The following is an 11457-nucleotide window of genomic DNA, read 5'->3' as shown; positions in this document are numbered from 1 at the left end:
CTTGGCCTTCCCCTGGCCCTGTAGATCACCTTATCACCATGACGCCGGTGCCTTGGCACTGCAGTAATTGTTTTAACTTCACTGCCATTAAGAAGGGGAGATAAGACCAGAGCAGGGACTGCTATCAAAGGCTAGATTGTTACTATCTGTTTAATACCTAGACTTCCTATTTTACAACTATACAACTATCGAGTGTGTGTACGTGTGTAAGTGCATGCATGTGTAATTGAGTTGTTTGTGAGTGTATGAATCAGCCATCTGTTTCTTAGGCCTACCTTTGTGTGTGTGTCTGCGTGTCTGTGTGTGTCTGTGTGTGTCTGTGTGTGTGTATGTGTGTCTGTGTGCGTGAAGGCGCAAACTGCCCATTCTTGGTGGTGTCACAACAGTACAGCGCCTGAGTGAACTCCTTCCCCTCCGTACTTGTTTTGCTGTCGTCGTCTGCTTCTCTCTCTCTCTATCTGCGCCATGGTGAGATTCAGGTGGAGATAAAGGCAGACAATCTGCAATAACTTCCAGATTCACTTCCTCCCCTTTCATACCATAGCCCCCTTGACTGTTGATACAGGAGACAGCCAGGGTGGCAGAGTTATTAAAAAAATCCCAGCATTCACTGGTGCATGAGATTGTCAATGTGTGTGATGGCTCAATGAAATGATTAAATTACCTTCACAGACATTTGCTTTACAAAGGCTGGCATTCACCTGACTGCCTACATTTCCACGCTTCGTTTTCCGGATTTTTTGGTGCTGCTGTACCAAGAAGGGGGAAATTGGAGAATTGGATTCAAAGCAGGCTAAATCCTGCTGCTCTCTAAAATGGAATTAAGACACCTGATAACAAAGACCTAACACGCACACGCACACACACACACACACACACACACACACACACACACACACACACACACACACACTGTCCCACTGGCTGGTTTGAAGGGGACTATTAGGTGTCTGGTGTCCCCACAGCGGGGAACATTGTGACATTTGGGTCCCTTTCAGAGTAACTATAAAAATCCTTTTGTTAAAGGGCAAAGTGTCCTCAGATATCAGTCAGTCTCATTTTGTTTTCAGTTTGAACCCCTACTCTAAGCGTAGGCCAGGGGAGAGATGGGGCAGCTGTTCACCCGAAATTCTTGTTTTTCTTCATGTAGTTTGATTCTAACTCCAATGACCACACATACAACCTACTGTACAGTTGGTCCTGCTAACTACTGTCATATCCTCACATCGTCTTAAGAGGCTTTTATTTTTTTCATGAACAGAATGTGAAGAATCCCATCCAGACAGGTTCATATACCAGTTTTCGAAATGCTGTGAACATCATGGGCTGCAGCGGGATCTTTTAAAGGGCTCGCATTCTCTAGTCTAGGAATATCATGACACAAGACTATGAATTCAAAGTGCACGCATTCTCCAAGAGGCGTTGGTGTCCAGCCTGAGGTGTTTGTATTGGTTTCTGTACATACAGAACTAGTTTCCGATCCAATCTCCCTTCAGCTTTCCTTGACGCGTGTAGAGTACCTATAGTGTATGAGCGCTGCTGTTGGCATTCAGACCTGTGAGCGAGGCTGCAAGTGATTTGCATTTTCCACACAGTTTAATTTTTTTTAAATTTTCACTGAACAGATTATAGGCTAGGCTGCATAGCACAAAATCCAACCTGCAAACTGGACCGGCCTGAACAACACACCTTTAACACACACACACACACTCACCCACACATCCACCCACCAGACAGACAGGCACTCTAATTGAGGCTTTTTGGTTCTGCAAGCCTGATAGCAATTTTCATTTTCCATAATCCCTGCACATTAATGACCTCTGAACTGCCTACCATCTAGGTCTGTCTTTTTGAGTGAACAGACGTGTGTGTGTGTGTGTGTGTGTGTGTGTGTGTGTCTACTTGTGTGTGTGTGTGTGTGTGTGTTGAGACTGCTCTTGCGTGGTTTCCTAGGAGACGGCCAGACTCATTTTCATGTGCTGAGAGCGGAGCTATGACTCATCAGAGCCCAAACCTCTCTCCCCCTTCAGTGACACCTCCCCCTCCTGCAAAACAGGACAGGCAATATGGATAATGCAGGGCCAGCCTGCTGAAATTACTTCCCTCCCTCTCTCTCCCTCCACCAGCTCTATCACCCCATCCCTCTCTCCTCCAATCTTTTACCCTGTACTGTACATTCGGAATGACCCATTTTTCTCCATTATTTTTTCCGTATTGCTCTCAATCCCTACCATTCTCCTCTTCCACTCTCTTTCTCTGTCATCTTCACCATCCTCATCCTCTCTGTGTTATTTACTTAATGACTGTGTTATTTACTAAACAACCCCACCCATACCGCTGTCTGAAGTCAATCAGTCAGTCCCTCTCAGTTAAAATGACTGTGTTTCTTCTCCGGAGGGTTCTGTCACCGGACAGTGGTTTAGAAGACTCCCAGGCTCTCCTGACCTTCATCCACTCCAGTGAGGTCAGTACAACGCTAACCCACCACGCTGTTCCATCCAAACTAGGGCCGCATGACCCATTATTACATTCATTTATATTCAATCATTGGTTCGACATTGTTTAGTTGTTTGCTTCCACAATGTTTTGATGTATTGTATTCTTCAAACGTTGTTAATGGGGGTACTGTGATAAAAATAAGCGTTTTATTCTTCTCAGTGTTGTGTTCAATGATTTGACTGGTTTGAATAGTTAACATGGCGGACTCTTGACAAGTAGCTGTTGTTGTTTCAGATCGCTGCTATTGAGCCTCGGTTCACCGCCAAACACGTGTTTGAGTGCCTCTCACAGCAAGAGTACAGGTGGGTGAAGACACACACACACACACACACACACACACACACACATACCCCACACCCCCCCCTCCCCACACACCCACACACACCTATACACCTAAACATGCACGCACGCTTTCAAATACATTACTGTACTGAATACTTTCACACTGTTTGCATCAACACAGTGTGGATTCTAGCACAATCACTAAACCTAGGCACATGACTAAAGCTTTGAAATGCCTGTGTGGCCCCCTGTGGAGTACGGGCTGCTCTCGTACTCTCAGCTACAGGACAGGTAGGCTATAGGGTCTTTATGTGAGCATGCCCAGGCAGGTCTGTGGAGCATGGCGGTGGTGGTGATGGTGGAGGGGGGGGGGGTGTCTAGTTTCACCCCATTGTTACATCACAATTACCCACCTCCCAGTTAAACTCTCACAATCCCCGTCGCCATGCCAGCAATTCTACACAGTCGTGATGCTGATTAGCAGCTGAATTCTTCGTGATGACAGTGCTCCCCCTGCTCTTAACCCTGTTACTGGAATCTCCCATTGGCTCATTCTGTAGAACATTATCATGCCCTCCTCCCCTCCCCTCCCCTCCCCTCCCCTCCCCTTCACACACACACACACACTGGTTGTCCTGTCAACAGTGTTAGATAAAGCGTCACAGGGTGGTTTAATGGGGTCAGATAGGAACGTACAGGACTATGTGTTCTTTCATAACTTCACTGTCCAAGTCCGACTGGTTCCCTGAATGAGTTGTGCAACAATGTGCCTTTGGATTGCCATTCTGTACAACATACTCTGTGCTGGTGGTATGGGGCCAAAGGTTCTTGCTTATTGAGCATGTCTCGGTGCATCTAGAAAACATTGGGTTGGATTTGTGGATACTGTATGGCAGGGAGTTTTGCTTCAACCTATTGGATAGAATATAGGAGCTGCTGCCAAATCGTGTACAAGTCTATGCATTTGCAAGATACAGCATGTGAATTACAGTCTATGGCCTTATAATTGCAAATGTGCAGAATATGCTTTAGGCTATGTGTGGGAGGTGGGTATATCTGCAAGAACATGTCAGTGTGTGTGTGCCTTCCTTGTGTGACGGCCAAGTTATGTCACGTCTGCTTTCTCCATACCGGTCTGGCCATGGAAATCCTACCTGAGTGGCTGCCTTTAGGGAAGGGTGTGAGATGGGGTTAGGGTGGAGGGTTTAGCTACTACTGTATGTCCAGGCCCCTCAAATTTGTTATTAAAAGCAACCACACTCTACTTTATATGTGACCCGAGGTTGAACTCGGAGACTAGCTGCTATGGAAACAGGCTCGAATCCCCTGTGCTAAAATGATTATTTTCCTGCCATTATGTGTCTTCTCTTCATTCCGCTGACGGCCGGAGCTTTTTCTGATGGTTACATAATGACCAGGGCAGAGCATTATGACAGCGTTTTTTACAGTAGGCTGCGAATGGCGCCGTTGGGTATTCTGTAGAGGACAGGAGAGAAGTGACAGCTGTTGCATTTACAATGAAGAGCCTCACTGTTGGGCGGGCGAGTGAATGTGTCGTTTCATCATTCTTCATTACAATGATCGGTTGTGTGGTTGATGTTCTAACATGTTTGTTTTGATGCCTGAGGTAAATGTGAAACCACACTGAGCAGCACCGCTTTACCGAATATGAAAAGACAGCAGGAGAAGAACAGACCTGCAGGCTGTGCTCAACGTTTTTGTCCCTGATTTGTTATTTGGATTAGCTTTAGCCGAACCTCTCAGAGGGAAGATACTGTATCGCTGTTCTGTAATGAACATTTGATCTGTTCTGCCCACAGGGAAGTCACTGATCTAGCCTAGTTCATAATAAGTGCTCTTGGTATTGAATATTGTATTTCTATGCATGACTTTTGTGGGTTATGTAAAGCCTGAGGGAGGCATCTTTAGGATGTGAGGGTCACTTATTAACTGAAGTGAAGTTAGTGAGCAGCACCAAGAGGGTTATTTGTTGACTGGGCTGTAGGTTTATATAACAATACTTCAATATTAATACAGAGCCAAGGAGGAACTGGGGATGTCATTTGGACAGGAATTACGTCATTGTGTGTGTGTGTGTGTGTGTGTTTTTGTCGTGTGTGAGGAATTGGATGGTAGTTTCCTGTGAGATGTAGAGAGCAAGCAAGTTAGAAAGAAAAAGGAAGAGAGAGTTGCAGAAGATGAAGAACTGCAATTTCCCCTAAAACCCCTGCTTCTATGCTCTCCCTCTCATCTCTGTGCTTCTATTTCAGTTTGGTGCCCTGTGTGCACCATGCAGCGCTGTATTTAGACACACACACACACACACACACACACACACACACACACCCCAGGGAGACTGACTGTCATCCATGCATTGCTCTGCACAAAAGAGGGAGGAAGATAGTGACTTAGGGACACAGTGATATAGGATCTCTTTTGTTTTACTCTTTATTCCAATTTCTGTGAGCTCTCTGATCTCTGCTCTCTCTACTCCCTATGGCCACACATACAAACACCCACAGTCCCATTTATTACCATGACAACACACACATCAAGTGTGTGTGTGTGTCTGTGTGTGTGTGTGTGTATGTGTGCTTGCTTGCATGTGCATGCATGTGCGTAATCCCAGGCATTAGTAGGCCTGACTGAATAGTGAATGACGTACAGTAACTCCAGGGAGTACTACTGGTGTGTGTGTGTGTGTGTGTGTGTGTGTGTGTGTGTGTGTGTGTGTGTGTGTGTGTGTGTGTGTGTGTGTGTGTGTGTGTGTGTGTGTGTGTGTGTGTGTGTGTGTGTGTGTGTGTGTGTGTGTGTGTGTGTGTGTGTGTGTGTGTGAGAGTGAGTGATGGTCATTGCCCAGTAGAGTCATCATGCCGCTGTCTGGCACCGGTGACAGGTGACATCAGACGTCTCACTGGACCCGCCGTCGCTGGCCAGGCTGTACCCTTGATCCTGGCGCTGTCCACGACATTCAACACCTGTGTGTGTGTGTGTGTGTGTGTGTGTGTGACCGGGCGGCCTCTCCGTACTCTTACATAATTCATGAATTAATTCACTCACACACACCACCTTAAACACTGCAGCCTTATCACAGCTCTGTCAACAACCAGGAGGGTTATGTCATACCCACATCAATGTGGACCAACTCAGTCAGTCATAAAGACCTGAGGGGCCAGTGTTTCGTCAAAGGGCTCAGCCAGAGTACCGACAGGGGCGAACAATATGAAGGAGGAAAAATACTGAAGTTATTTCAGAGAAGCCGAGGTTCAGAGAGGTCAGCCATCTTTGATGATTAAGTTCAGCTCTATTTAGTTTTGTTTGTACAGTGATAACCAGATTATCCTTGTCCCTGAGGACATTGCAAATGAACAACTGTGCCAGTCTCTTATCATTAACTGCCCTCTTCTACATCAACCAGTAGTTCTTGGCCTGAATCGCATTCCAAAGGTCATTGTTCCACTGGCGAATGGAAAGAATGTTTTTTTTCCAGATAACTTTTTTTTTAAACTAGTAAACTATGATTATGGGAACTTTGTTTTCCTATAAACCAATGTTTTGTCATGGTTTGTGGACAGATAGCTTTTCAAAAGGGAATGTTGAGTCATTATAGTGCCCTCTCATACAGAGCTGAAGTATGCTAATAATAGCTGTCTGCTGAGGTTTTTCCCAGTGTTGTTGATTACAGTACAATGAGTCAGATTGATTAACACTGAAAACACGGGGGGCTAATTCTATTCCAGGCTGTTGAGGTGTTATAAATATCCCGAAAAGAATTCTCTTGGGATGCATTTGAAGTGCATTTTATTTCAAGTCGTGTAGACAAATGATGTTGCTCTGTTGATTCAGAACTAACAAATACAGAAATAACTGTGTTTGTTCCGGTGTGATGGACGGCACATCCTAACGCTTGGAGACGGTTTCCTCGACGTTTTGTCGAGAACTATACAAGTTTATGTCGTGCAGTCTGGTTTGGATGGAAGCTTGGGGAGGTGAGGAGTTGATTGGTCTCCATGGCAGCCGGGTTGTCGTTGGAGAGAAGAGAAAAGAGGGATCCAAGATGTCAATTTGACTGAGTTGGCTTGGTACAGTAGTCTAGAGAACAGGTGATTGTGTCACCTCACTGCCAAGCCGAGCAGTAGATGTGTGACTGTGTGCATGTATGGTGTTTATTGTAGCCTATACAGTAACCTTTGTGTAAGGAGATCTGGTGGAGGACGTGCTCATTGTAATGCATGGAATGGAATGAGGAATATAGTGCAGGATCAAACATGAGGACTGGTATCAAACCTGTGTGTTTGATACCATTCCTCATTCCCATTCCATTGCATTACAATGAGCCCATCCTCCGATTTCTACCTCCACCAGCCTCCCCCTGGTGTAAGTACATGTCTCTGTGAGTTTGCGTGCATCAGTGCTCTTATGTGCTTAATCCCAAACCACACATGATCGCCACGCTGTGAAGAAGCATAGTGGTCTGTGTAAACAGCCAACACATTTCCACGGTGCCTTTCACACATCTCAGTTCCCCTCCGTCTCTCTCCGTGCGTCCCAGAGAAGAGCTCTCGCAAGACTCACTGAAGCGTGAATCCAGATCCGATGTGACAGCCTGGCGCGACGTGGGAGTAGCTTAGAGATGGGGGAGAGCCATCGGTCCCTACTGAAACCTGCCCATCCCTGAGTGTGTGGTTACATAAACACTGATCATGGATGGAGGGGGGGGATGGAGGGATGGAGGGATGGGGGCGTCGGCGTCGGCAGATTCCTCTCTTTCTTCCTCCGTTATGTAACGTTCCAATGGGGACAAAAGAAGAGGAGGAAACGAAACAAACAAGCAACAAGCGCCCTCAGTGTACGTACTGCCAAGGCTATAGAGGCCCACTGTCATAGCTGTGTGTGTGTGTGTGTGTGTGTGTGTGTGTGTGTCTGTGTGTGTCTGTGTGTGTCTGTGTGTGTGTGTGTGTGTGTGTGTGTGTGTGTGTGTGTGTGTGTGTGTGTGTGTATTCCATTGGTCTTGTAGTCAAAGACATCAATACAATAAAAACCAATGTTCTGGAAACAACAGTGACGTTCTTTGTCTGATGTGTACAGTACGTTCTGTTCAACATTTGCAATGTGACTGAACTAGCAAGGCCGTCTTCTTTCTAAGTTCTTTATATAACTCAACTAGCAAGATAGGATTCATGGGGGAAGTTATTTTTAGGACCCCTATTGAGAACAGTCACTCTCTCTCTCTTTCGCTCTCTGTCTGTGTGTGTGTGTGTGTGTGTGTGTGTGTGTGTGTGTGTGTGTGTGTGTGTGTGTGTGTGTGTGTGTGCGTGTGCGTGTGCGTGCGTGCGTGCGTGCAGGGGACAATCTCATATTAGGGTCTCTAACTCAAATGTCTTGCTGACAGAGGTGATTAACTTGGGCCAACGACTGTGGAGGGCCATTCATTTAATTGAGACTCTGGGCAGTGTCATTACTTTCTTTCTCTATCCTGCTCTGTCTCCCTCTCTGCTCCTCTCTCTCCCTCTGCACTTCTCTCTCCCTCTGCACTTCTCTCTCCCTCTGCTCTTCTCTCTCCCTCTGCTCTTCTCTCTCCCTCTGCTCTTCTCTCTCCCTCCGCTCTTCTCTCTCCCTCTGCTCCTCTCTCTCCCTCTGCACTTCTCTCTCCCTCTGCTCTTCTCTCTCCCTCCGCTCTTCTCTCTCCCTCTGCTCTTCTCGTTGTTGCTCTCATCTCTCTGGTGTGTGCTTTGGATCTAACCTGTGTGTGTGTGTGTGTGTGTGTGTGTGTGTGTGTGTGTTCCCAGGGAGAAGCTGCATGTGGGGGGGACCCAGTTGGCAGAGCTGAGTGTGAGTCTGGAGCGCTGTGCTCAGGCCACGGCACGACGGGTCAACTGCACCACATGGACCTGATTGGACCAGAACAACCAACCACATCACAGCTCAACACAACAAATATGAGCTCTTCAAAATGTGCCTGGATACTAGAAGCTAAGCCACAGCAACTCAGCAATAGCATTGGAACACCGAACAAACCATTAGAACAGCCATTATGTCACTTACTTGAAGCAACTCGTATGCAGACAACAGATTTTATTGAATTTTTATTTAGTTTCTTGTGTGTTAGTGTGATTAAAGAGTGTTTGTATTGGAGTGTGCAGGCAGACAAACAATGTGTTTCTTGGTGCTCTGCTGAATGTGTATCAATGGATGTTGTCCATTGTTCTTACAGAGGTTATGCTGACACCAGAGTGGTATGTTTACACAGACAATATTATTGTTTAATGACACACATTTCAACCAGGGGAGGCTGGTGGAGGTAGAAATTGGAGGACAACATGCATTCCTCATTCCATTCCATTCCATGCATTACAATGAGCCTGTCCTCCGATTTCTGCCTCCACCAGCCTCCCCTGGTTTCAACTCTTTGTCATCATCGTACAGTGTTACCATGAGACCTCAGAATGTATTGTAGACTTGAACTTTTAGTTTGCTGTGGCGTTACAATATTTGCAATGGGACCTGAATGGTAACAAAGAAATGACATCAGTTGTCTCCATATCTCTGGATGTACTGAAAATGGACGATGACACCATATTGACATTGCCGCCATCATCTCTCATCTGGGAGGTGATGTCATGCGTGGTGGTTGGCTCCACTGTGTCTCGACGCTGTAACTTCTGGGGGGAGTCAGACAGACAGTCCAACGTGACAGAGATGAGTAGTATGCTACAGTGTCTGCCTGTTATGGCATCATGGCTGAGCTGGGAGCTTATAACACAGGACCAGAATATTTGATCTTCTTTTAAATTAAATGTCTTTTTAGAAATATAATATCGTTTGTTTCGATTATTATTGTTGTTTTATTTTATTATTATTTATTTTTTTACCTCTTTTTCATATTGATCATCGACATGTTGATGTAAAGATAGTTTAATTTAAATAAATATATATTTCTGTTTGAACATTTGTTCAAATGAATGATACTTTGTTATATGAATGATACAATGGTATAATGATGATAATAATGTTTTTTTGTGATCTACAAGCCTCATAGTCTGGTACTGACACAGCAGCAGCAGTAGCTACTAGCTAATGGCTCATTGTGGCAATAATGTACTTGTATGATGCCTTATAGACTCTACAACAGCTGGCAGTACTCTAGTGTCGTCTCTATGAAGCCTTATAGCATGTTCACATAGACCCAGCTAGGTGTCTGAAGTGACTAATGGGATTCTGAGGCTGGTGACGGTAGCAGGCGGAGATTACACCTGCTGCTGTGATAAAGCAGCAGACAGACGTCACACACTGGAAGGGGGTTCATGAGATGGGGAGAAGGGGAGGGGGAGGGGGAGGGGAAGTGTCAGGGAGCGAGACTAATGAGATGAGGTCAAGGTAACGGAAGACCGGTGCTTTCCAAACATCATGGCTGCGCTGAACTGACTGAACCTCATGTCTCAAATGCACATACAAACCAGAATGGTATCGAAAGACAGACGAGTTCAACCTTGTGCTTGGTGAAATAACGTTCTTGGTACAAAACAGGCTTCCTCATTTATACGTCCGCTGGGACCTGCAGCCTGTTCTTCTCTTCAGGCTCCTCTAGTGAAGCATCTTGATTCATATGGAACCAGGCTCACCCTACTCTGTTACATATGTAATTGTTGCTATGACGCACTCCTTTTCACTTTCCCAAAGGAACACACCCTTTCTTCCTCTCTCCCTCACTTAACACTGTATGACATGACGTCATGACAGCACCACACCTTGGTGTCATTTACCAATGACTCTGTGGTAACTTCTGCTCTGGTCAACAGGTACTGTCAGGTACTGTTTGTTTACACAGAGGGCACGGGAGGCTGGGGAAATGCAACACATTGGCACAGCGCATGGTTTACCAGTCTGTACGTTTACCTCAATAGAGATGTGTACAGAGAACAAGAATAGAGGGAAGACTAGGAATAATCCCTTGGTCGCTCTAATAATACTCATTCCGGTCAAAGCCATGACCTAACACCTTAACAGGAAGTAACTCAGCATTCCAGTCTTGACCTAGCATTCTCACCTACTCCTGCCAGGTCCTTAGGAGAAGAAGGGGAGAGATTAGGGACATGTCACGAGTCACCAATGTCCAGGTTCATGTTCGGGCGGCAGGTGAGGTTGGCGAGTTCGACCTGGTGACATGTGATCCAGAGTGACTACGGTCCCCTCCCTCCACTACCACCAATCTTAATGTAATCCCCCCCAAAATTAGACATTTACGGGGGCCAAAAAAACATCTTAGTGAGGTAGTCCCTGTGGAAACAGCTGCAGAGGGCGGATGCTTATTATAGCACCTGCCTTCTCTCGCACACTGAGAGACCGAGAGAGGGAGATGGAATAATGCAAAATAATTTGTGGACAATAATTGAGATTGAGTGGTAGTTTACACTCAACTCGGTGCAGTTTAACTATAGTGGTTAAATAGATGTTCTGGTGGAATGATTGGGTTCTATGATTTGGCTCAAGCGAAGACATGCCACTAACACTGCTGTCGGAGAACAGAATTGCTGTCTCAAACACACCAGTCTCCCCACATCTGATTCTCTGTCTCATTCACTGACAGAGGTGAAGCAAAAAACCAGCAGAAGACACACCATCAGGTTGAAATGGTTTATTAGTTAAGAAATATCAGCTTGTTACAAATGTGAATAC

The 11457-nt window shown here is 45.8% G+C and overlaps 1 protein-coding gene across 3 annotated transcripts in view; it reads left to right on the top strand.

Annotated features, from left to right (window-relative positions):
- Window positions 1-9679, top strand: part of swt1 (SWT1 RNA endoribonuclease homolog) — a 19160-nt gene extending 9481 nt beyond the window's left edge. For 2 of the 3 annotated variants that reach the window (XM_083671982.1, XM_083671983.1), the window contains exons 16-18: window positions 2398-2464; window positions 2734-2801; window positions 8571-9679. In XM_083671982.1, coding sequence (XP_083528108.1) covers window positions 2398-2464; window positions 2734-2801; window positions 8571-8676 — 241 coding nt within the window. In that variant the 3' untranslated portion in view covers window positions 8677-9679. Of the gene's footprint in view, window positions 1-2397; window positions 2465-2733; window positions 2802-8570 lie in introns of those variants that run through there. The other variant, XR_014554268.1, reaches the window with a different exon arrangement.
- Window positions 9680-11457: the final 1778 nt, after the last annotated feature.

This window comes from Argentina silus (genome assembly GCF_951799395.1).
Source record: "Argentina silus genome assembly, chromosome: 6".
NCBI classification, from domain to species: domain Eukaryota; kingdom Metazoa; phylum Chordata; class Actinopteri; order Argentiniformes; family Argentinidae; genus Argentina; species Argentina silus.
The sequence above is the reverse complement of the archived record's forward strand: the minus strand, read 5'-3'. Positions and strand labels throughout refer to the sequence as shown.